A 27,583-nucleotide genomic window follows, 5' to 3' on the forward strand; every position below is an offset into this window, starting at 1 on the left:
GTTGTGTTGGTGAATGTGTAGTAGTCGATCGACTTAAGGTCTGAGCTCATGTGTGTAACCACTGTTTGAAATAATAAACTATTCTATAGGAACTTTGTAGTATTCACCCACCCGTCTAGTACTGAGAGAAGATTTGTGCCTCAGTGGTTGTTTTGCATGTGGCCGTGTTGAATGATTTTGATGATGAAATGTTCATGGTCGAAATTAACTGAAGTATATTTATTTGTCAATGAAATTATTTTGCAACAGCTCCTCGTTGTCGTCCTGGTCAATATCAGTGTTCTTCTGGTGAATGCATTGAACAACAAATGAGGTGTGATGGTCGGCAAGATTGTCGAGACGCTTCAGATGAGACTGGTTGCCGTAAGTCAGATATCATCTGTGTTTCCCATTTTAGCTAGGTGACCATTGAGAAATGTGAGGAATGTGAACAGTGATGAAAAACAGTTAGCTGTTTGATGTATTCTAACTGTTCTGACTTCTCACTAATTTTGACTTTATCACTGGTGGAAGGGAGTCATAATAATATGTTTTAGGCGATCTCGGCTCACTCATTGTGTATTGATCGAGGGAAATAGAATAGCAATGATTCACATCATTTCAGTTCTGTTAGCTTCAGTTATTTCCTGTTAGTTGATCAGCTATTATATTATTTCCATCTAGATTAGTATCTAACCATTGCTTTTGATAAACCTATTATTACGAGTCATGTCCACACTTTGGAAAATAGATAAGTTTTCATGAGTGTACACGACTGCTTACTATTTCTTAGTTTGTTCGCAGTTCGTGTTTATTTGAACTGTTTACAGGAGACGGTAATTTCAATAATTGATCTTCTGATTTATTCTACTGCTTAACTGGCATTGTTGGTGGAGTGTGGGTGTATCGCGTACGGTTGGAAAGTTGTTGTATCCCAATGGGCAACTGAATGACGATGCGAACTCTTAACACGTTGAGACGTTGAAATCCCACTCTTGAGACCACACAACACTGAAAAGAATATCCGTTCATTGTGGGATGGTTGAGTTGTCACCGGCTCCCTCGGTCAGTATTAAAAAGGTACAGTCAATGATGAACAAGTCCACCTGATCTTGCAAATATTCACATGTCTCTGTGTGTATCTGTAAGTAGCTGGATAGTCGAGGTTGTGGACGAAACTTATTCCCAGAGCTGGAGTGATCTCGCTCAACTCACAATTCCCTAATCACTGAATATCAGGATGACGGGGTTCTTCAATTAACGGCAACAAGAAAATATATTCTCTAGAATACGCTCGTCATGTGACATTGCTCAGGTGTCGTTGATGACGTCGATAACGACAATGATGACGCGGGTAATAACAACATAGAAGAGTAAGTAGAATAAGAACAGACAGTGATGGTCAGGACGACAGTCCTGATGATGATAGAGACAGAGACATACAGAATGGTGACGATAACGACGATTGTGTTTTCTAGAGAAATTCCACCTTTAGATTGCCATTGCTTTCCAGAAAAGTGTGATATTGTGGTGTTCCGAACTAAATCACATGGTGGAATATGTGCGAGAAAGTCCAGCAGTTAGTGATAACTGTTAAAATGCAATGGTTGTGTTGGTGAATGTGTAGTAGTCGATCGACTTAAGGTCTGAGCTCATGTGTGTAACCACTGTTTGAAATAATAAACTATTCTATAGGAACTTTGTAGTATTCACCCACCCGTCTAGTACTGAGAGAAGATTTGTGCCTCAGTGGTTGTTTTGCATGTGGCCGTGTTGAATGATTTTGATGATGAAATGTTCATGGTCGAAATTAACTGAAGTATATTTATTTGTCAATGAAATTATTTTGCAACAGCTCCTCGTTGTCGTCCTGGTCAATATCAGTGTTCTTCTGGTGAATGCATTGAACAACAAATGAGGTGTGATGGTCGGCAAGATTGTCGAGACGCTTCAGATGAGACTGGTTGCCGTAAGTCAGATATCATCTGTGTTTCCCATTTTAGCTAGGTGACCATTGAGAAATGTGAGGAATGTGAACAGTGATGAAAAACAGTTAGCTGTTTGATGTATTCTAACTGTTCTGACTTCTCACTAATTTTGACTTTATCACTGGTGGAAGGGAGTCATAATAATATGTTTTAGGCGATCTCGGCTCACTCATTGTGTATTGATCGAGGGAAATAGAATAGCAATGATTCACATCATTTCAGTTCTGTTAGCTTCAGTTATTTCCTGTTAGTTGATCAGCTATTATATTATTTCCATCTAGATTAGTATCTAACCATTGCTTTTGATAAACCTATTATTACGAGTCATGTCCACACTTTGGAAAATAGATAAGTTTTCATGAGTGTACACGACTGCTTACTATTTCTTAGTTTGTTCGCAGTTCGTGTTTATTTGAACTGTTTACAGGAGACGGTAATTTCAATAATTGATCTTCTGATTTATTGTACGGCTTATTTAGTAATTTTGGTTCTTTTCTTCTTGGCTTTTTTATATTCTCAATCTTTGACGGAAGCCTGTTCACCGATATGTCTGCTCATGTATGAGGAACTGACTTTCTGATATTCCTTATTCGATCATCGTCATCGTTTTTTTCTTTTAATTTTTATGCGAGAAACATCTTTTCAGGCTGCTAATGTTTCTTCACTAGTTGGATTCATTATCCATATTTTCAAAGATTCTGTTGGTAATGTTGTTTAATTAAAATTAGTTTTTTTGTACGTAAATTACAGGAAGGAAATAAGCGCTGAAGATGTTTTCTAGATGCGACGAACTTTATTTGAATGATATGAATTTCCAGGTCAGGTTAATCTGGATTATTGTTGCTACTAATTAGGTGATTTTGAAACTGTAGACCAAAGAATAGAAGAAATTATGCTTTGAGAAATGTAGATCTGGATGGTACAATTTCTAGTGATAACATAATTATAGGAGTGAAGCGTATTTGAATGTGTAAGTGAATAATAAAATCCCTGAGCCTACTGAAATATCTGACGATGACAATATTGGCGTTATTTGTTTCGACCGACAAGTGTAAAAAACCGTTCCTGTGAATGGGTCATGTGTTCGAGTTGCAGCTCATTCAGCCATCTTGTCTGTTGTGCGAGGACTGCTAAGGGTAACTCCTAATGTATGTAATGTTATGATTATGGTATGTAGTCATTGGTTCTGCAGATGGATGCCACATTGAATAATACTTTTATTGTTAATTGATTTTGCATTTGATTCTGCTGGAATAGTTTTATGAAATATTTTAACGACGTTTACCATCATTTCTTCCCTTTGTAGGAGAACGAGTAAATATTCGTGTAGTGCCAGATGTCATTTATACACAACCGTACGAAAGATGGAAGTTTGAATGTTCTGTGTTAGGTGCAGATGTAGAACCAATAGTTAAATTTCAAGATGGTAGACTTGTCGAATCAGATCCTAACTTTCGAGTCACTCGCATTGATCCTAACACTGTTAGTGTTGAAGCGATTCATGGCTTAACGGAAAAAAAGGAGCGTTTTAGTTTCATGTAAGGAGATTCGCCATGAGTTTTCTTATTTATGTATCTTTTGGTCAAATTAATATACTTTGCAATCTGCATACAGACTTAAGGATTATCCTTAAATTCCTTTCTTAAGCAACAAGTTTTCTTATGACTTACTTAATTGAAGGTTTTGGAAAGTTTTGATGGTATTTTCCAGTCTTTTTTAGTCTATATGCTAGAATATTATCTAGTAACCATCTACAGTTTCGGAATTATTTGGTACTTGTTAAATAAACTATCGTACAAACAAATTTTAATACCACTTCTCAATTTTATGGTATAATATACTTGATTGATCCAGTTTGAATGAACTTCTGACGTTTTAGATTTACGTCAAATAGGCTTTTTATGGAGAACATTGTCAATTGTGATATAATCCTGGCTTGATATTTTCATAGATAGTGATCACCATGAAAAGTTTTAAATAAACTCTTATTAAAAGACGTTTTCTCAGTACATTACTTTGATGCGTATATGAAAAATGTATACTTATAATAGGATTCTTTTTGGAAACCTAACTTACTGACCTAGTTACCCATAAAACGAGCCCTTTACGATGTGATGAGTAGATCTAATTATTAAGTGTCTGTAAATCGGAAAATAGTGTAAGAATGCTTAACAGTGATATTATAAATACTGAACGATAGTAATTTTGTCACTATAATTTAAAGGAAATTTAATTCTACTTAAATCAATAAGGTTTCAAAACAAAGTCTACATGATAAGGATCAATTAGTTTATTTAAAAAAAGGACGGTGAAATACAACGACAAATAAAACTATTAATTAAGATAAAGCAACCCCACCTAACTGTTGAGATATGTTTGTCTTCATGATACATCAATGTTGTAGGATACTGTACAGTACTCATAAAATTATTGAATGTAACTCAAACTACTTGGTATTGATCAGTCGGTCAGTCAGCTACAACGTAGGACCAGGCACATATATGCATTGGTCCAAGTTGTCATACCTCATTAGCACAACAAGATGAACATCAAATTCATAGAAGTAGTTAATTTAATGGTGGTAATATATAAAAGAAAGGTTGTATATAAGAATATAGTACAGGAAGAAAGACAGATATGAAGCAATTTCAATCTCAAGGTTTAAGGGAAGATAAAGAGTGTATACATCGACGCCATTATGATCGATTCTGAACCATGTCCCCTTAAGTCTTCAACTATTGGTTACGATAGTCACGTGGACCCCAACCAAGTAGCCTGCAACTACCAACATGGCTCAGACCAGAAGTTAGTGACTTCAAGCTCTGATGCCACGTTTTGGTTTGGCCGTCCCTAACCCTCTTCCAACCATTGCCAATACTAGTCAGCATAGCGCGTCGTGGTGATCAGTATTCAGGCATACTTAACACGTGGCCCAACCATCTCAGTCGGTAAAGATTCACAACCTCATCAACTGATTTACCATCCTTCCCTTATACCCTGTGTCTAACCTCACTATTACTTACCTGGTGAACCCAGCAAATGCGAGCAATATTTCTAAGGTATCTGTGGTCAAATACTAGTAACTTACGAGTATCTTCTCCTCTTCTCTATGGCCACGTTTCACAGCCGTAAAGTAGAACAGAGCGAACTGCTGTGCAGTATACTCGTCCCTTGGTATTGATAATCAGTACTTTATGCCATTCGAATGAATAGATGTGGTTGAAAGATGAAAAACAGTTTTAACGCATTATGTATGATACAGTATTTTGTCTAACTTATATGAACAGTAAATGCAAACTACCGTGTAATTCTGTTACATCAAAAAATTTGGTTAAATGATTTTTTTACATATATTCATTTCACTATCATACTGAATATGTTAAATGTCAACAAAACCTATCTACTTATTATCAAATAGTACAATCAGACTGACTATCAAGTTTCATTTCATTCATCGTTTGAAAGTTATAGACCAGATCAAAATGTTAAACTTCTTTAATAATTATGTTGTTTGTTTTTAAATCGAAATTTCCTTTAAATATTTTATTTTTCATTTGATCATGAATAATATCTTACCTACCAATCAACTGCTAGATATAAAGTAACATTACTAGTGCAATTATTGCTAATTATTTCACAGATGTACATTCCCTGGTGGACCAGAAGAGGAGATAGACGTTTTCGTTCGACGACGATGTCCTCATGGTCAATTCATGTGTAAAGATGGAACATGTCGTTCAGAAACTGATTTCTGTAATGGTCAAGTTGATTGTCCTGATGGTTCAGATGAGCGACCTCCATATTGTAGTAAGTTCGAATAAGCAATAAATACTTTATGATATATTCCTTATTATTGTTTTGATATTTTAAATTGTGTAATTCTTTACAATAAGTAACTAAGGAGCTCTATCTCAAATTTATCAAACTCAATTTATATTCATATATTATATTGAGATCCTACCAGCTGAAAATTACAAATGATTATTTTAAGTCATATCCTACTATCAGAAGAGGGTTTTGTGGAGATTTTAGTAATTTTATATAGTTGAAATCATGAGGCAATTGAAACTAGACCACCATGGAAAACCTGGAAGTATATCCTACTGTTTTAATTATTTGGTTACTTATTTTAGTTTGCATACATTGAGAAAGACGAAATGTTATCATTCTTATCTGGTTGCATTTTTCTTTATAAATTTGTTCATAATTAAATCAGAAATAATATGTAGTTATCGCTAGTTGTAAGTGTATAATGTATCTTGAAGATAATAGGTGAAATTTATTATGACATCCTAAGTATTCTATTTTAATTAAATTGATATCAGATCACTTGTTCCTCATATAAAACTACACATTCAGCAGTTGCTACGATTTATGGGCAGATAGCGTCATTTCATTTGTTTGTCTCCGAAGGATTGCTGACATCCAGTGGCAACATGTTAGTAATGCAGAGGTTCGGCATCGTGTGTTCGGGAGCAGAGACGACAATCAAATTGGTGTCACCATCTTGAAACACCGACTTCGGTGGCCTGGACATGTTCTACCAATGTCGTCCCAGAGAATTCCACGTCGTGCATTATTTGCCGACTCTGGGACTGGTTGAAAAAAGCAGAGAGGTGGTAGTGTATGACATGGTGTCATGATATGAAATAAAGCTGCGAAGGGCTGGCTTCTGTTGGTCCTTCACGACTCCCTGGCTGGGGTCCGAGAGATGGTGCTACACAGTGGCTAGAGACGTTATCAGATATGGCTCAGAATAGAAGCCAGTAGCGATCCTGCTGTAACCTTCTTTTAATTTCTTCATAAAGAGTGGTCATAACCTCCTTGACTGAGAGAATTCTTCTGGTTGTACATTTCAGTTTCTCCCACCATTACTCTTATTCTTTTTATATATGCATCTTGCCCCTTTTCTCTTCCCATTTTCATTGTTTTGTGTGGCGCATACATATCTGGTGCCCCCTTGCACCAATATTTATGTGTTTAAATAAATAAATAAATACGATTTATGAAGTATTTACTATGTTCATATCAATACAAGGTTTTTCATAAATTAGAGAAGTAATGTAGAAATATTTCAATTTCTAACCAAACAAGCAGAACTTCTGAATATAATTTATACTGGTTGATTTTTAACACATATGGTTATTGTAACAAAAATATACAACTAGTCTTCTATTTACTTTCTGAGATATCTGTCAACTGAGTTGTTTCATATTACTAGTCAATACTGCTATAGAATTTTTATATCCTGATAAGAATAATGAATGGTAACTTTTGGGATCCATTTATGAACGAATACTATGTGAATATTTTTATCGTGAAATTGTTAAAATAACTAAACCATTGATATTCATGTCCCTCTCATTATGAGCCTTATTTCAACCTATGGACTGTTATTATACCATTTACCATTCTTGAGTTATTCCCTGTTTATCAATTACTATCTCCCTTATTCACAGCCATATTTGGCTAAATCTTGTACATATGTTGTTTCCTATTTTATGGTACGATGTGGTCTGTCTGGTTGGTATATAAACGTAGTATGTTTGGAATAAAAGATTCATACTGCAGAGGCTGAGATTGGTGTTCTGGATTTAACTGGTTGGGATAGGTAGAAAGCGGAACCGATAAGTACTCTAGACTGTTCGCGCGAGTTTTATACGTGGTTGGTCCGATCGATAAATCACTGCTCCCTAATTAGCAGTACTATGATGTTATACACGAACAGAGCACCTAAGCAACAATTCATAACAAGAAGTGAATGAGAACACAAAAAGGGACAATCGAAATTACTTAAACAAAAAGTGACAGAATCTCTTAATAAAACCTCAAAATCATACAGTGAATACTTAATTTGCAAAATGTCAATCAATTGTCTAAAACTTGACTCTTCCTTTTGTAAATGTCAGTCAATCGCCCTAGACTTTACTGTTCCTTCATTTTCATATCAATTACTTTCCATTCCCGTTTTTTTTCTCATTTTCGATCTTCTCGACCGTCTGTTACCAGACATTATATTCCTGACTAGCGTTTTATACTACTTATGTCGATATAAGTAGCACACACCATACTAATAGTCTAGATTATCATTAACTTATATATTGATAATTTTATTACTTTTTTTAAAAATGACTATTACAATGTTTACTAGTATTCTAGAAATTTCATGAAAAACTCAAGGACTTCTAAACTACTATGAAAACCCTATATTTTCTGTACATAAATGAACCTTTGGAGTAAAGTGCTTCTCGTATATTTTGCGCCTTTTCTCTCGTGTTCAAGTCGCTGTGTAGTTCTAGCTTGGAGGTTACGAGACTAGCTTAGGATCCGAGCATAGCGTTCAATCAACAAGAGTTATCGGATATCGATTTATTATGTTTCTTTAAAAACTTGTTTTTAATTTTACATAATTCATTTCACCTAATTATGTTGTAAAGAAAAGAATTTTACTCTAAATTTTAATAAAATTACAACAGAATCTTCATAGTTGAAATCATGAGTCAATTGAAGCTAGACAACCATGGAAAACCTGGAGGCACTGAACGGCCGTTTCGTCCTATTATGGGACTCCTCAGCACTGGGAAGCAGTGACCAGTGCAGTTCATCAACGTCTGTTGTAGAGATATCAACTCACTAAAGACAATGGTAGATGTGTCGCTCAATGTCGTGAATCGGTTGAAGTTAGACATTAACACCGTTGGATGCCGGCTCAGTGGTCTAGAGGTTAAGTGCTCTGGTACGAGATTGGTAGGTCCTGGGTTCGAATGTCGTGAGGCGGGATCATGGATGCGCACTGCTGAGGAGTCCCACAATAGAATGAAACGGCCGTCCAGTGCTTCCTGGTTTTCCATGGTGGTCTAGCTTCAATTGACTCATGATTTCAACTATGAAAATACTAAAATCTTCACAAAACCCCTTCTGATTTACAACAGAATCATCGAGAATATTCTTTTTTTAAGTATTTTATCATGTTATCATGTTTTTAAATAAAAATAATTAACACCTTTATCTAATGAAATAGGACAAATTATACAAGTGGAAATCAGACCAAGCATTATTCATGTTCAACCATATAAACCTTTTGAATTTGAATGTATTTCTCATGTTCCTGGAATAAAACCAGAAGCTCGATTATCTAGCGGTATACTTGTTAGTCAAGATCCACGTTTTAATGTGGAATATCTTTCACCGAATCGTCTTCGTGTTAGTGCAATATATGGTTTGACGGATAGAGATCATCCTTTCCAGATTCAGTAAGTTCTAAATTGAAAAAAATTATTTGAATAAATATTAATAACATTAATGATAAATAATTATTTTAAATACAAGTGTAATCAACCGCCATCACTTGAGAATTCATTGAATCAAGTGACAGGTATAAGATGTTATCCTATTCTCATTTGCATATCTTTCATCAGTCACCTATTGCCAAATCAATTCTAAATTCTTTACTTCATACCAGTGGTTAAAGTCAAATCATATTCAAATGATTACTCTTAATCTATTGTATTCTCAGATTATTCATGTTTATCTTGTACTCATTTAACGAAATAAATTTTTTTCTTGTAGTTGTATCTTCCCTGGATTAGAAAATAGAACTACTGTAATAGAAATTGAAAGACCTTGTCCAAGTGGACAGTTTCAATGTATGGATGGACGATGTTTACCATTTAATTTATTTTGTGATGGAAAATCGGATTGTTCAGATAGTTCAGATGAAAGTGAACGATACTGTGGTAAATAAGTGTTTAGATTGTTATTTTTTTATTATTCTTTAATCTTCTTTAAATATTAATAATCATATTTCATAGCAAAGACTTGATAGGTCTATCAAAAACCATGAATTAATCTTTTTAAATAGAATTTTATGACACTTTATGTTTTCACTGTTTAAGTTTCTCAAATTCGGTGAGTTAAGTTATGAAAACCGATAACACAGCAATGAGAAAGGATTAAGCAGACAGCGACACGCATTGATGAATTCTTTGGTAGGTAGCGAATACAAAATTCATTTAGTTTGCACATAAAAACATATAGAGTGGGCATTTCATAAAGTCGAAATATTGAATAAACTATTCTAAATTATATGACCTACTATGTTTGAGGGATATCTCTTTATCAGAAACATATTTTTTCAAAAATATCAGTATCCAAGTACGAAAATGTTTTGGGAAAATGTTTTCCAGCTTGAAATCGATCTTTTTGATACTACAGGATTTTGACTAAAATATCGAATATTAAACAGCTGATACAATGATAATAACTCAATCCTCATCTAATAGCATTTACAATTGTCTTCATATTAAACCTATTGGTTACTCACAATTATAACACAAGAAAATTCATATTCAGTTTACGCTATTTTTGACTAAAAAAACCGTAAAGAACAAACAAATTATATTATTTAACCTTTACCAAAATGTTTAAACTTTTGAAAATAGTCAACCTTTCTATCCATTTATAATAGGTCGATGCACAATGTGCACCATACTACTGGTGTCGAAGACTTAATTATGTCCTCTACTGGGGCATATTAAAACGATGAAGTTTTTTAGACGTCACTTGTAGGAACATGAATATAGTAGAGGAGGAGCGCACAATCTGATAAATTCAGTTTACCTTATCATCGTAAAATCATTTAAGGATAAAACATTCTCAGGTGGGAGGACATTTTTCTCCAATATCCAATCCCATGCTGAAAATAGGAATTAATTCATTACACCATTGTTATAATGAATGATAGACAAATTCATTCGAAGGTAATTCATATCAAGAGATGACACGATCTGAAGACGCATTAGAAACTACCTATATCGCTCAGTTACAGAACTCTTCGTGAATGAGGACTCACATTCCTGCACAAGACAAAACCCAGGACCCTCAGGTCTGACGGCAAACATTAGCACCCTTAAACCAACTAGTTGGGATTCGGATGGCTGATTGTTCCATTTGTTGTCGGTTTGTTACATCAAGTGGCATCGGTGGATTATCTTTTCTCTCAGTTTGAGATGAAAATTGCATTTAGGTTGATAAAAATCTCCACAGAATTCCTATCACTAGACTTCTCACTAACTGGCTCCATTCAAGTTTAGTGTAGTCAAATACTGATACCTTGAAAACATTATGTTGTTAATGTTAAAGCCAAATACAGTTTTTGTTCTGCAATGTCTTGACCTATGATCTGGCCCAAGATAAACTTATCAAATCAAATTTTAAAACATCTAGGAAATGGTTGTTATACTTCTTTCTACACATTTCGTATCACAAATTTCATTTTAGCTGTAAACATCAGAGTGACACCAGATTCGATTCGTGTGATCCCAAATCAACGTTTCCAATTCGAATGTTCAACATCGATCCCAGGTGTATCTCCCCAAGTAACTTTTGACGAGCGTTCGGTAGAAAGAGATAATCGTTTTGTTGTTACTCGTCCAAGTCTTCAAACTATAGTGGTGACAGCACCAACTGGTATATCAGATATTGGAGCTCACAAATTTAAGTAAGAATTAATTAAATCCATTACATTTATTATAATTTTTCAAAATAAAAAATCATACATTTTGAAAGGTTTATAAAGAATATTAAGCATAAAATTATAGATTTTTCAAACAGCAGTAAATTCTCACCTATCAGTAGAGGTTATAGCTCTGTTGATCTACACACTATTAAAAATCATTAAAAATATGTTATAATGTGATTAAGATGAAGGATTCGTCAGTTGGCTATTAAGATCGTGTAGATTTAATTCAAAGGAAGCAAAAAACATAACACACAATAATGTTTTTTTGTCGTTAGGTAGAATTGAACTAATCATATTGTCAAAGATGAGATGTTTGTTCAAATAATTGATATGCATACAGAAGTTATTGTTGTAGTGTAGTTTTAAAGTCAATCAAGAATTCTAACCCAGTTGATGGTAGCAAACTGAATGCAAATGATACAAAATATTTCATCAAAGGAATATTATTCTCAGAAGGGGGTTTTGTGGATAGAATTATATTGTCGTTAGTGTTGAATAATCTGACATAAATTTCAAAATTATTGATAACCTATTTGAGAGAATCCTTTACTAGTTTTACGAGAAAAAGGTCGCTAATATTGTGCTTGAAACGACGTCAAATATGGAAATATCAAAGTGGTGATAAGTTCTGACAGTTTGAAAAGATTTCGTTCAACTTAATTCACAAGATTTCTATTCAGAAAGAGTTGGGAAGAAGAACAAGTGCCACAGCTGGACTGGATAGAAGGATACCTCATCAAGATACCAAAGAAAGGAGATCTGAGCATATGAATGAACTACAGAGGCATCACACCATGAATTCACCATAAAGCTACCGGTGAACGGATCAGATGTTTGTTCAAATAATTTATCCGGCATACCGAAAACACCGCCGGAGCGGAGCTTTAAGGTCTATCAGGAATTCTGACTGGGTTGATGGTCGCGAATCGAAGCCAATTGATACAAAATTCTTCATCAAAGGGATTGAATTTCCGCACGGAGGTGTGAGGAGAAAATAGCGCTTCAGGTAATTGTAAGCATGAGTCAATTGAAGCAAGACCCGAATAGATAAACCTGAAATCAGGGCAGTCTGTTTCGTCATACTATGGGTCTCCTAAGCGGTGAAAGTGGAGTTCAACCAGGTCTGTTGGGAGATATCAACTCATTGAGGACAATAGTGAATGTGTCGCTCAATTCCTTGGATTGGTTGAAGTTAGACATTAACACCTTTGGAAGCCGTCTCAGTGATCTAGAGGTTAAGCGTTCGCGTGCGAGACTGATAGGTCCTAGGTTCGAATCTCGCGGGGTGGAGTCGTGGATGAGCTTGCTGAGGCGTCCCACAATAGGACGAAACGGCCATCCAGTGCTTCCAGGTTTTCGATGGTGGTCTAGCTTCAAATGACTCATGATTTCAACTATTGGAATATTATTTTACTTACAAGTCATGATAATTAGAATAGCGTCGTTTATAATTAGAAGTATTTTATATTAAGTGATAAATTATTGTATTGTAAACTCATCATTTGAAACAAGAATTACTAAACAGTGTATGATGTTTATTTCCATATCGTAGTACAAAAATGCTGGTTAAGAATTCTACAGACAGACACTTCGTCTGTTCTGTGTTGGGCATGAAAATAGATTATCACTAAACATTATTCTAGCTTATAATAAATTAATGTGTTACATTTTTACTGAGTTTAATGGAGACAATCGCCGATATATCCAAATAAAGCTGCATTGAGATCCTACACTACATTTAAACATTTATCAGAATGATTATGAATAAACAGTATAAAAATAATATTTTTCCCAGCTTTAATGTGTTCATTATAAGCAGGAACCATAGAAATGATAGATTTGATGGGAAAATATTTCAAATAAATTTTATCGTTTATATTACTGTTTACTATTGATCAATAGCTAGCTAAATCCTTTAGAAGTCGAATTCACAAGCTAATCTAAGCTAGATCACTATTGAAAACCTGGAAGCACTAGACACACGTCTCATCATAGTATGAAACTCCTCAAAAGTAACCATCCACAAAATCTCACTCCGCGATCGAACACTGCACGTTCGGTATCACGCTCTAGATCACTCAACCGGTATCCAATGTTGTTAGTGTTTGACTTCAATCACTCCATGATTTTGCACAACCCTTGATCTTTTGTCTGAGATGAATAGCTCTTTCACACTTGATACTGACCGGACTTCACTGGTTACAGCTCCCCACTAAAACTGCATGAGTTACATCTTGAAGCTAGTCACTAGAGAGCACATGATTATGATCGTGGATGCGCACTACTGAAGAGTCACATACGAGGACTAGACGACTGTCTAGTGCTTCCAGGTTTCCAATGATGGTCTAGCTTAGATCAAACCATGATTTCAACCTTGAAAATACTACAATCTCCACAAATCTCCATAATGATAAGTGAATCTTTGCCAAATTTTAGGTTGAGCAAACTAAATCAGTATGTTTAATATGACCACTGTAAATGTAGAATAAAAAATGTTTCCTTACAAGAAGAGTGATCGTTAACGATCACTGACCCGACTAAGTGAATATTCGAATATTACTTCTATGACAATAGGAAATTTTAATCTAAAGTAAATTGTTTTAGTGTTGAAACTTTAAATGATCATTTAAACTCTATGAGAATTTCAATATTTATAGTCATAAGCATTTTAAAATGATATTTTACCTATTATTTGACTTTCTTAGATGTATTGTATCCGTAAATATTGTTAAAGAAGTTGATGTAGAAATCATAAGTGAATGTCCACCTGGGCAAGCAAAGTGTAGATCTGGTGAATGCTTGCCAAGAGCAGTATTTTGTGATGGTAAATATGATTGTTCAGATAGATCAGATGAAGATCCAAGATCTTGTGGTAAGATTCTCTGTTTACTGAAATAATGATATTTCATCTTAATTTTCAATTACTATAATTCATCCAAGTGATAGATTTGATCGATTCTAATCACTAAGGTATGAAGTTTATCAAAACGATAGTAATAATACCCTTTTCTTTATAAGTTTTCTTCTTAAATGTTTATCTAAAGGAAATTATTTGTTAAGATATAATGGTTTTAATTTGAAAAATTAGCCACAGACGTTCGAAATGTGATCCTCTGTTGGACTAAGACAATATGAAATGTAGTATCAGAACAAATTATTTCATGTAACTCTTATGTTTAAGACTCTAGATTGTTATGATTAGATAATCATACGGTGAAATACTAATATGATCGAGGATCGCTTCTTCATTTGACTGACTAGACCGTATAGATTGTTTGTTCGGGAATACGACCGTTAAATTACTTTTCACCAGAAAAACCAGTTAACTGTTATTTATAAACAAAATATGCTATAAAGCTATTATGTCTTTTACTTATCAGATATCAAATACTCAATGTAGATTAATGGTGAAAATGACTATCAAAAAAAATAATTTAGAGAGCCACAGTTTTATCCGTAGTACTAAAGAGTAGTGGTGAAATAGACTGGTTTAATGAATAATAATATCAAACAAAAGCTTAGGAAATCCTAACAGTATAAAGAAAGAACATATCGAGACTTCTAGTGATATTTTGTACTGGCAGCATTAAAGACAAATCCTATTATATTCTAACACTCTAGACATTAGTTCAGTTTGTTTTTGACAGAACAGTGATAAGTTGCAGTAGCTAAAAAGCACGTTGATGAGTCTATCTAATTTAAAGAGAGCTCAATAAATCATTACCATATTTATTTCCGTCAACCAGATTCTAAACCATCCAATGTCAGAATCACTACATACTGTTTCAGTGATTAGGATTCCTACATGAAGCACTCTTTAGTAACCCTGTGTACATAGCACTTGTTGAATTTTCTAGGTGATTTACTTATCCCAACTAGGGGTATCCTTAGGGGTTCTTCTTGACCTTCATCTTATTTCCGACATAGATAGTAGAGTACCCTAATTATGAATATTCTCTTTGCATTTGATGGATCTAAATAACTGAATCGAAGCATTTCAAAATTGTTTTTGACGTTTTACAAGAAGTTGCTTAATTACATGATAAATAAGGACTCTTCTTCCTTATAAATAGAAATAATCATATGTGCTTCACAAACACTTTTGATTAGATTAGAGTTTGAAAATGTTAAACTTCTGACGTAGTTGATGATTAACAATGTGGTTGAAATGTATAAAAATATTTACTATCACTGATTAAATGCTAAGCGTTTTCTTTCTATTCTCATTTTCATTTTGTTGACATCAGTTCCTACAATTATTATTACTCCGTCAACAATTTTAACAAAACCACATGAATCCTTCCAATTTGAATGTAAATCAGTTATGCCAGGTGGTGAACCACAAATTACACTTGAAGGTTCTCCAGTTGAAAATGATCCCAGATTTACAATTATACGCCCAAGCCGTGAACATGTTATTGTTCGAGCAGAAAGTGGTATTGCTGATCCTGGAAAATATTCTTTCACGTATGAAAATATAGTATACAATTAAAAATTCTTAAAAATCCCATTTATCATACAATGATAAAATTCTCATTCTAAAATATATTTTATTATTGTTTACTTGAATAAAGACAAAAACCAAGTACAAGTTGTAGGATTTGATAATACTAGCCCTTTCTCACTGTAGGGTATGCTTTCAAAGGAAAAGTTACTGTTTAATTTTGAAAAGCAAGCTCTTCTTTCAGTGTATCAGATCAGATATAGTCTACATAATAAGTTGTTAGTTTATAGAGTTTGGCAATTAAAAAGTGTACTTATGAAGATTTAAATTTAAGATATTATGGTCTGGTGAAAGTTTATAAAATAGGGTAAATGCATTATGTTTACAAAATCTAACTACATAGCCGTCCAAGCCAAAATACACTGACCAAAATAAATAAACAAAATAAAGTGAGTGAACTACGGAGCTGCCTTTTTAAAGCGTTTCGCCGTCCGTTATTCCTCAACATAGGTGATAATTGATTATACTGTCTCTTATTGTGTTGGAATTAGAAGGTTCACTAATTTGACATTATTTATATTCAATGATAACAGTTTCTTTTGTATTTATGTAAATTTGAGTGAATTACCTAAGACCTAACTTATATTTTGATAGAATTTCCATTTGTTGTGATATGGGGAATGTTATAAATTTCATTCCATCACATTAAGCATATTGTTCTCACCACGGTTTTCCCAAAAAAAGATATTCACGATCTAGTAATTCCCATATAGTGTAATCTAGCTAAGACACAATGTGCATTTCAAATTATCCTAAGAATTCAACAATAATTACTGTTTTATTAATCGAATACAACTTTGGTTTATTTTAAACATATGAAAGGATATATTTCTCTCATCTTATTTCATGCATTCATTAGGTAATATGATTAGTTTATGCTGTATACTTTTGTTTAAAAATCGGTGATACTACCAGGTTAGTCAAATTAAAGTTGAAGTGAGATTTCAATTGGGGGCTCACGAGTAGGAAACTGAAAGCTTCGACTGCTAAAAACTAGTATTCTGTAATTGTTGAAACCTAGATATGAAGTCGTTTAGTTCATTTAAGGGAAATTTCTGCTTCTTATCAAACAGAATGGTGTAATGATTTTTATGAAATAACAATTTTATGAACATATAATTCACGATATTCACAACATGGTCTGTTTAATGTCAAGTAGTCTTTAAGTGGCGAAAACTTAGTTAACTTGACTTTAAATCTGTCAAATTAACAAACTGGTAGATTTTAAGACAAATAAGTATGATACTAAACTATCAGTTTTAAGAAACTAATCCATTAAAATTACTTAGATTTTAAAGAAATACAATATCTAATATAAATACTTTGAACCCTACATAATTTTCCTTCATAAGTCAAACTCGTTTTACTAAACTTATCAAATATGTAATTGAACTTATCTTCATATTTGATAACATGAAGCGATTAGATTTCACTTATATATATTATTTTAAATTCAGCTGTACTGTAGTTAGTGCACCTAGTAAGACAATCGTGGTACAAGTTGAATCAGTGTGTCCACCTGGTTATTCTAAGTGCAAAGATGGAACATGTATCCTGAGTCATCAGTTTTGTGATGGGATAGCTCATTGTCGAGATGGTTCAGACGAAGACAAGTTACGGTGCCGTGAGTTAAACATATCTATACATTGATATTTAATTATTAAATATAATATTAGGTAAACTAAATGTTATGAATAATATCCTATTATCAGAAGGGGATTTCGTGGAGATTTTAGTAGTTTTATATAGTCGAAATCACGAGTCAATCGAAGCTAGACCACCATGGAATACCTAAAAGCACTGGACGTCCGTTTCGTCCTATTGTGGGACTCCTCAGGAGTGTGTATCGACGATCCCACTTCACGAGATTCGAATCCAGACCTATCAGTCTCGCGCGCGAGCGCTTAACTTCCAGACCGCTGGAGCATAAGATGAACACCACTAAGCCAGCGTACATGCAATCCAGCACAAGGCAAGGTGCATGCTTCATTATATACTTTTGTGTCATGTTAATGATCCTTTCGCAGGCTCACCTACGGAAACATTGTTACGACTTTTACTTCCTCCAAATAGTCAAATAAAGCTATCTTCTCAGCATCAATCGAGCGGCCAAGCCTTTACAATGACGTCAATCCAACGACCTCACTAAACCATTCAATCGGTAGTAGCGATGGGTGGTGTGTACAAAATAGAAGTTTAGAATAGCATTTTAAATAAGTTCTAACATTAGAATATATTACTTCATCATCCATTTTTGGGGAATTGTTAATAAACTTTAATAAGGTCTTGAACAAACATACAAAAAATATTGGTTTCCCTACAAGACACATTTTAATACGACTAAATAATAAGCTTGTTGGAACTACAGACAGACATTTCGAGTAATTAGTAGTTGAAGTTAAACATTAACACCGTTGGATACCGGCTCAGTGGTTTATCAGTTAAGTGCTCTGGCGCGAGACTGGTAGGTCCTGGGTTCGAATCTCGCGGGTGCGGGATCGTGGATGCGCACTGCTGAGAAGTCCCATAATAGGACGATACGGCCGTCCAGTGCTTTCAGGTTTTCCATTGTTGTCTAGCTTCAAATGACTCATGATCTCAACTCTACAAAAATTCCAATCGTTTAAAAATCCCAATCATATTAAAAGACTAATATTTGAACGAAGAATATTCTTTTCGATAAATTCTCTTCAGGTTCTACAATTATATATCCAAATTAATAATCCGAAAAAATGGTCAGGTTAAAAATTAGTAATACTACTAAAAACCACAAAAAAATTTATTTATGCATAAATTTAAGTTGTAACAGTTCTTCCATTGGCTTAAAATAACTGAATTGTCCAGTGCTTCCAGGTTTTCCATGGTGGTCTAGCTTCAATTGATTCATGATCTCAACTATTAAATTGTATGAATTGAAATGATTGTTCAAAAAACCATATAAAACGTTACGTCTTTCAATGATTATTTTGTTGTTGCTTGAATATGGTATAAAACCTTAATACTTTTTCAAAAAGAATGAAATATAATGAAAATCTAAATTATTTCAAATTTTGTTGAGTAACAATACCAACCACCACAGATTTAGCAAACAGACAAGAAAACTTACCACATTCAAATTTATTATCACTGACGATACTAAGACCTATCGTCCATGGTATAACTTAGTAACCCTTGCTATGACACTTCGTGCATTCAACATCTCCTTATTACGATCAGAGAGTATCTCACTATCAAAGGCGTTTATATATTTGAATATATTTCTCACTAACTAACAAGGAATAGTTTGTTCTCGAATAAGCATAACCCCTATAATAATATGACGACGTTTTTTCTTAAAAATAGAATTAAAAGGTTATTCCATGGTAATGGATGGATAAAATGGTGAATACTAGCTTTAACAGTAAAAGCTAAATGAATTTAAATAACCTATAATAGTCTTACTGAAATTATTCTACCCCAGTAATTTAAAGCATTAATTATTAGTGATCTTTTTGTAACTCTGTTATTAGCTGAAGTGACTGCTGATATACGAGTCCACTTTACTCCTGGCGAATTACGGATTCAGCCTGGTCGAGCATTCCGTTTGGAATGTGTGACGGATAGACCGGGCACATCTCCAGTTTTACAGTTTATTGATGGGAGACCAATCACAAGTGACCAACGATTTGTGGTTTCTAGGCCATCAACTGAACGTGCAATCATAGACGTTCCTGGAGGCCTTGATGCTAGAGACAGACAGATCATAATCGAGTAAGCCTAAATTTATTGACAATACTCCCTTACCTATTTTATTCATATCATTACTAATTTCTGATAGTTGTTGATTTATTGTAAATATTACTACAATTCAGGTTAAAATATATAGTCTATTTATACATAAATAGATAAATAAATCGGAAAAACTGAAAGGGATCCAATGAATAACCACTTTTTTAAAGAACAAAACTAAAAGTAACTGGATCCATATTTTACAAACATCTCATTGCAGGTTTCTTAGTTTACTTTTTCCGAATAAAATGTAAGCATTTCATGTTTATAAAAATCTACAAATTATCGCGATCGCTTCAGCAAACCGGAGAACAGTTGTACTTCTTTGTTCGCTAATGATTTTGAAAGCATGAGAGAGGTCAATGGTGTGCCCGGTGTCGAGTAAATGCCGAGCTATTGCACTGTTGAGAGCCCTGGTCCCTCGCAGCCTCAGTTTCTTAGGAACATGTTCAGAAATGTCATAGTTAAAATCACTAATCGATCTAAGCTAGACTAGTATTGAAAACCTGGAAGCGCAAGACGGCAGTTTCATCCTAGTTATGAACTCCTCAGCAGTGTGCATCCCCTATTTAGTACCAGGGAACCAAACCCAAAACCTCCAGTCTTGTACACGAACTTTTCACCACTAGATTCAATACCATTAATAATCATGTGCCTACTAATGACTAGCCTCAAGATGCAACTCATGGATTTTTAGTGAGGAGCCGTAACCAGTGAAGTCCAGTCAGTGTCAAGTGTGAAAGAGTTATCCATCTCAGACAAAAGATCAAGGGTTGTGCAAAATCATGGGGTGATTGAAGTCAGACACTAACAACATTGGATACCGATTGAGTAATCTTGAGCGTGATACCAAATGTGTTGTGTTCGATCACTGAGTGCGAGTTTATGGATGGTTAATTTTGAGGAGTTTCATACTATGACGAGACGTCTGTCTAGTGCTTCCAGGTTTTCAATGGGGGTCTAGCTTAGATCAAATCATGATTTCAACCTTGAAAATACTAAAATTTCCACAACCCCCCATACCAATAAATCAAATATTTATCAAGTATTATACTCTTATGATCTTATTTGATTAAGAAATTAAAAGAACCTCAACAACTCTCTTAGTAAGTTCTGTAACCTCGATTTTCAAACAGTTGGATTAGACAATTTTTTAATGATCATTTTTAAAAAAACTGGATTTAGATAATTATGTGAGTCATCTCAGCCGGTAAAAGAAAACCTGTTAATTATGTCCCTGGTGTCCGACTCATTAATTAATTCGTATGTGTAACCTTCTAAGCGGTGAACTAAACGAGGATTACAAAATTTAAATAATTACCAAAACGAACAATAAATAATTACAAATAGATGTATAGTTCAGATGTTCGTTTTTCAGATCATCGCAGGAAACAACTGTAATCGTTATCCATATACATAATCCAGTCTTTTATAAACTAAATGTTTACCAACTGACATGTCAGTTTGCATCTTTATTGTCTCCAATGTTATAACTTACCAGATTCAATAAAAGATCTAGCAGCCGCGGCCAAAAAAATGGATTTATATTTTCTATGTATTTAGTTAAATAAATTACCCGTACTAATGATCCAAGCCTAACTGTAGTATAGTAAAATCAAAATAGTATTTACTGTGTTGTATCGAATTACATGTTTACTCTGAAACAAATGTTTATCTTTCTAATTGATAACTTAAACAAATTCCAAGTCATTATCAGAATATGAAAGTAGATTCTCCCCAGTTGTTTACCGACTTTTTAAATTTCAGATGTATATCTCCCAGTGGCGAAAGAAAAACATCAACCATCTTCATCGAACTAGGTTGTCAACCAGGACAAAGACGATGTCCCAGTGGGCAGTGTATATTTGTTGGTCAATTCTGTGATGGGAAACCTGATTGCGATGATGGATTTGATGAGAGACCTGAAAACTGTGGTATATTTTTCATATTCTGCATATTATATATCCTGATTACTTATTCCCGAATTTCTGCTGTCAGTAAATACTTACTTACTTTCTTACTTACGCCTGTTACCATCCGTGGAGCATAGGTGGCCTACCGGGATTCTTTAACCAACTCTGTCATCAGACAATCATTAAAAAGTGTACCCACAAGTCATAATTTGAATCACCTTATGACAACTGTCAAAACTATATTTCAATGTGCGTTGAAATATTTAAATTTATATCAAAGTTTAGAAAATATATGGATTTGCGAAAATGTATCAGCACTTATTAAGTAGGGTAGAAGGAAAATAACATAGAATGGTCTAATCAGCAGAAACAAAGTCCGGTTATAACCAGATCAAGAGTGGTGCTATATAATCTTCGATAGTACTTACATATTGTTAGGTTGTATTAATAGCAGAAAGTAAACAAATGCTCTATGACTGATAACTTTTCGAAAGCAAGGAACCTTTTGAATAAACAGTATCAACAGTCAAAATATGAACTGTATTCAGACGTCGTTTTCCTCCAAGACAGGTTTACGTTATACTCTGAAATGCAATCATTATTTATCTGACGACTATTTGTCACAAAATCTAAATCTGTTCAAATCGACGTCCTGCCGAAAGGAATGGTATCATGTTATCATATACAACTCTAGAGTAAACGCTGAACATAAATGTCATTAACCTAGTATTTGATGAAAATTAACTTATTTTTATTATTTTGATTAGAATGGTGCTAACAGTTTTCTAATTCCAATGATTATAGAGTACTGTGATCCAATAACAAAACCATGTGAAATTGTGAATGGTATATCACCTAGAGAAAAAACCTATGAACTACATTGGAGATGTGATGGTGAAGATGATTGTGGAAATCGATTTGATGAACAAAATTGTTTGAATGGTGAGTATTTGTTTAAATAACGAAACTCATAATATATATATATAAAGAATAAGATAGCATTTATTGAATGACTTTAGTTCATTTTATAATAAAATGTTAATAAAAGTTAAATTGTCAGAAGGCGGTTTTGTGGAGATTTCAGTAATTTTATATAGTTGAAATCATGATTCAATTGAATATAGACCATCATGGTAAGCCTGGAAGCACTGGACGGCCATTTAGTCCAATTGTAGGACTCCTCAGCAGTGCACATCCACCATCTCGCCTCGATACTGGATCCAGGAGGTATTTCCTGGAGTTATAGTGAGAAGCAGTGACTAATGGAGTTCAACCAGGTCTGTTGGGAGATTTCAACTCACTGAAGACATTGGTAAATGGTTGCTTAATTACGTGGATTGGTTAAAATTAGACGTTAACACCGTTGAATGCCGCCTCAGTGGTCTAGTGGTTAAGCGTTGGCGCGCAAAACTGATAGGTCCTGGATTCGAATCCCGCGAGGCGGGATCATGGATGTACACTGCTGAGGAGTCCCACAATAGAACAAAACGGCCGTCCGGTTCTTCCAGGTTTTCCATAGTGGTCTAGCTTCAATTGACTCATGATTTCAACTACATAAAATTACTAAAATCTCCACAAAACCCCTTCAGAGAAGTTAAATTATTGTTTTCGAAATACCATTAATTATCACTATGTAAATGTTTTCAGTTAGAATTTCTTAGTGAAAAAATGATATAAATTTTTATGTAGACTCTAATGACAAAATGTTTAAACATAAATATGTAACTGTTAAAATATTCTATCGAACTGACAATAATTAATTTGTAACGAATCAAATATCAGCTGATAATTATCATTTCTTGCACATATTTAATAATGATATTGCTTATTAGTGAATTAATTGTAGTTATACTTAAATAGCAATTCAGTTTACAACTTATATTTTAATTTCAGACACTCGTGTACCAAATAAAGAGTGTGGTGCTACTCATTTCAGATGTGGTACTGCACCATATCAATATATACCATTTGCATACTGGTGTGATGGAGGTCGTGATTGTCGAGGTGGTGAAGATGAAGCTGATTGTTGTAAGGAAATAACCTCAACTTTTTGGGCATTTTTATTTGTTTTTTTTAATTATTATTATCAAACGAAAACAGTTTTGTAGTTAGATGTCATATTTAGGAAAAGGATCAACATAGACTAAGGTGTTATTGTTAAGGGTAATAAAAAAATATACATTAAAATCATTTTACAAACTAGTAAACCAATAATAATAATCTTTATATAGGATATTTTGCAAGTATTTCTTTTTATGGATATTAAAAAGTATACAGATTATATAAATTCTTATATTATGAGTTAAAGCAACATATGTAAATGAACAACATTATCTACAATTTGGTCCTCATCCGACTTTACTCTGATATACAGAAAACAACATTTTTGTTTATATATGTTATTCAAACTATGGATATTATCCGCGAACTGAAATATTGTAAATTAATTAGTCCCTCCTTTAGATCATGATCGAATTATGAACAGAAGAAGAGTTGATCTGAAAAATGTGACATATTTGCAACATTTTGAACAACAAGATCACTTATATATTTTTCAAGGCATTTACAAGTAAAACTTAATGAAGATCAGTTAAAAATGAAAGTTTGAATAAACATAAAATGATGGTTGTGTAGTGAACAAAACACCGGTTGGGGACAATCGAATGTATTTGAGCACAAATTACAGACTATCTCACTAAATTCTGACAACCATACAGCAAACAGCAAATTTGCAAAATAACAACTAATTGTTTCAATCTTCACTGTTCCTTCTGTAAATATCAGTTCATCTTCTCTAATTTCATTGTTCATGCATTTTCATACCAATTGCGCTTCATTTCAGTTCTTTCCTTATCGGTCTTCTGCCAAAATACATTACATGTCTGACCATCGCCATATAATACTTATATGGATATAAGTAAACCACACTACAGTTGTAAATGAAAGAAAGAGAGACAAAACAATCAATGTGATTTGAAGAGAACATTAAATTATCACATCAGCCTAGGTTGTAAAATGGCTTAAAAATGACCAAGGCCCATTCAAAGTTAAAACAAACTGTTTTGGTACAAATAAAGGAGGTTTTAATTTGAGAATAGTTAGTACTGCTATAAATCTAAGAATTCCTCTTTACCGATTTTTACACAACATTTTAAATGCTGTACCGATGTCAGTCCTATAATCCATTTCATTTGTGTCTTGTTATCGAAGAACATTTTTTTCTACTTCCTAAGTTTATAGAAGCATTTTATACTAATTGATTCGGAAGCCATCTGGGCAGATATTTCATAACCCTTGATGACGTTGCTCGATTATTCATTCTTATTTATGAGTGTCAATACAAACATGTGAATGAGTAAATGGAGTGGTATGTGATACGATCGTTTGTTTGAATTTTGTGGTGCAAATACATCATATCTCTCGGACCAACTCCGTCTTCTCACCAACAGATTTTAATTGTAAATTATAATAGAACAAATCTATACTAACTTTGTGATGAGAACATTTAGAGAGAAAGAAGTGGAAAGTAAATAGATTCCTTAATATCACTCAAACAAAAGTCAACTTTCTCAATGGACTATATATCTATTTGATTAGTTTGTAAAAATATCATTTAGTCATCTACTTTTCTGAAGATTTTCTAATCTATTGTTTCGTTTCAGTTTCAAATGTTTTAGTTAAAAGATAGCGAGTAGTAGAATTATTTAAATATATGAATTTGAATGTAAATGTAGTGGTAGTTCATTATTATTAGCTTTATTCAATACTACATTTTTGGTACAATATAGAATTATCATCTCAAAGTATTTCAACAACTTTCCGTTTCTTACTTCTTGATCGATCCTGACGATAAATATTGAGTGATCGCCAGTTAAAAGCTAACAGTCCAGTCAATGGACATCTAAATAATGTACATTCTGTTTGCTGCATATTGCCAGAAACCACGATGTCTCTAATTGGGCCTTTTGTAACTTGTACAGAGAAAGGTTGTACACTTTTCAGAAATGCACCTGAATAGGTTATACGATTAATAGCCATAATGATGTATTAAAACAAACAAAATTAGATAACTTGTTGAAATATCTAGATAACAGGAATAGGTAGCTCAGATGTTCAAGTAGGCTGCCTTAAGCTGGGACTTGTACCATTTACATTAACACATTTTCAATTAATTAAAATAATTTTCGAATACTGACTTTAAAAAGAAACAGTAATAGATAGTATATCTTTTAAAATCTCTCGAAAGAGTATTAGACTTCATATAGTAATTTAAATGTATTCGTTAAATAAATTCTAACTTTGTCTCTATAAGTAATAAACTGCAAACCTCACTGTAGCTATAACGAACAGATAATCGATTAAAGTGTGGAAACACTTCTATATACAATAATTACATTTCTGTAATCCAAATATCCTAAGTGAGTACTATATTTGTAAAGCTAGTGATGGAAACTGTTTATTGGTTAATGTACTCTATTAACTTAATAATAGAAAGTCCTACCTTATTACATGTATATTTTGACAATTTCAATAACTTTATTCCACTTATTCTACGAATACTTCAACAGTTTGAGTTAAGATATAAAATAGTGATAATCCTGTAAAAACAGTGAAGAAATTCATCTTCGTTACATGAAAACTCATCAAAATGTGTTCATTTCTGTTTTATTCTTTATAAAATCTACTATATGCTATCAATATATTGTAAATTGTGATTGACAGTGGTGATTATTGACTTGGATTATATGTTCAAACGATTGTAAGTGCAATAATATAACGACTAAAGGAGATTTTTGTGGATCTATAGAAGGTTTCAAAGTAAATATCAGTTATTGTAGTTTTCATCATTTGCATTGTGCATGTCAGTGTTTTAACTGATACCTTTTTGTTTGAAAAACATTTTTATTATACTCAAATAATAATCAAAATAGTTTTTGAAATTGATTGCTAGTGTTTTAACTACCTTTCAGCGCCACCTACTATAATTCAAACTCAACGTCAAGAAACTCATAGAGTTCGTCCTGGTGGTAGGCTGATTTTAGAATGTGAAGCATCCGGCGTTCCACCACCTATGATTATTTGGCGTTTCAATTGGAGATGTCTTCGTGATGAAACACGAATGAGGACCCAAGCTGTGCCAAGTTCGCTTGAATGTAAGGGTTCAAAAAGTCGTCTAACGATCGAAAACTTCAGGGAAGGTGACGATGGAATTTACAATTGTGAAGCACTGACATCGAAAGAAAGAGCCATGTCCCAGGATATATTTGTTTTCCTATCTCCTTAGTTATGTTTTCATTTTCAAGTGATATTATAAAATATCAAGTTGAATTAATAGTTATATTATCATTTTATCATATATTTTTCAAATTTCTAATTTAATTCTATATGCCAAAATAGCAATGTTCTGAATTTCACAATAGTATATCTTTAAATCATCATACAATTAATTTTGCCCTTTGGAATTTTAATTTTCAAGTTATACGTTATTCTGTTATATGAAATTCTAAATATAATGCTTATTTGAAGAGATTCCAGCTTTTAGTACACCATTTACAAAATTTTAAGCTCAGAGATCAAAGCATACTTACTTATACCTGTTATCCTTCAAGGAGGAGAATAGGCTACCCACCAACATCCCCAATCCAACCTTGTCTTCAGCAATCCTTTCCAGCTCTTTCCAATTGTTATTCATTCTCTCCACGTCTCGGACCAAGTGTGTTTTTTGACTTTCCTCTTTTCCATTTACCTTCAGGATTGCAAATTATCACTTGTCTCGTGATACAGTTTGATGATTTCCGTAATATATGTTCTATCCACTTCCAACGTATTTTCCTAATTTCCTCTTCAGCTGCAAGCTGGTTTGTCCCCTCCCAAAGAAGGTTGTTGCTGATGGTGTCTGGCCAGTGAATGT

General features: G+C 33.5%; 1 protein-coding gene across 1 annotated transcript; it reads left to right on the forward strand.

Annotated features, from left to right (window-relative positions):
* Nucleotides 1-308: 308 nt before the first annotated feature.
* On the forward strand, nt 309-27,516 carry Smp_179370 (low-density lipoprotein receptor (ldl); the record flags this gene model as incomplete). Its single annotated transcript, XM_018789639.1, has 15 exons — nt 309-363; nt 1,835-1,948; nt 3,274-3,505; nt 5,608-5,774; nt 8,989-9,220; nt 9,537-9,703; nt 11,247-11,466; nt 14,193-14,359; nt 15,735-15,954; nt 17,449-17,615; nt 19,501-19,741; nt 21,527-21,693; nt 22,477-22,614; nt 23,566-23,700; nt 26,643-27,516. 15 exons carry the CDS (start codon nt 309-311, stop codon nt 26,954-26,956), a joined length of 2,736 nt encoding a protein of 911 aa, XP_018655062.1. The 3' UTR covers nt 26,957-27,516.
* Between the last annotated feature and the right edge of the window lie 67 nt (nt 27,517-27,583).

This window comes from Schistosoma mansoni, chromosome W, assembly GCF_000237925.1.
Source record: "Schistosoma mansoni strain Puerto Rico chromosome W, complete genome".
NCBI classification, from domain to species: domain Eukaryota; kingdom Metazoa; phylum Platyhelminthes; class Trematoda; order Strigeidida; family Schistosomatidae; genus Schistosoma; species Schistosoma mansoni.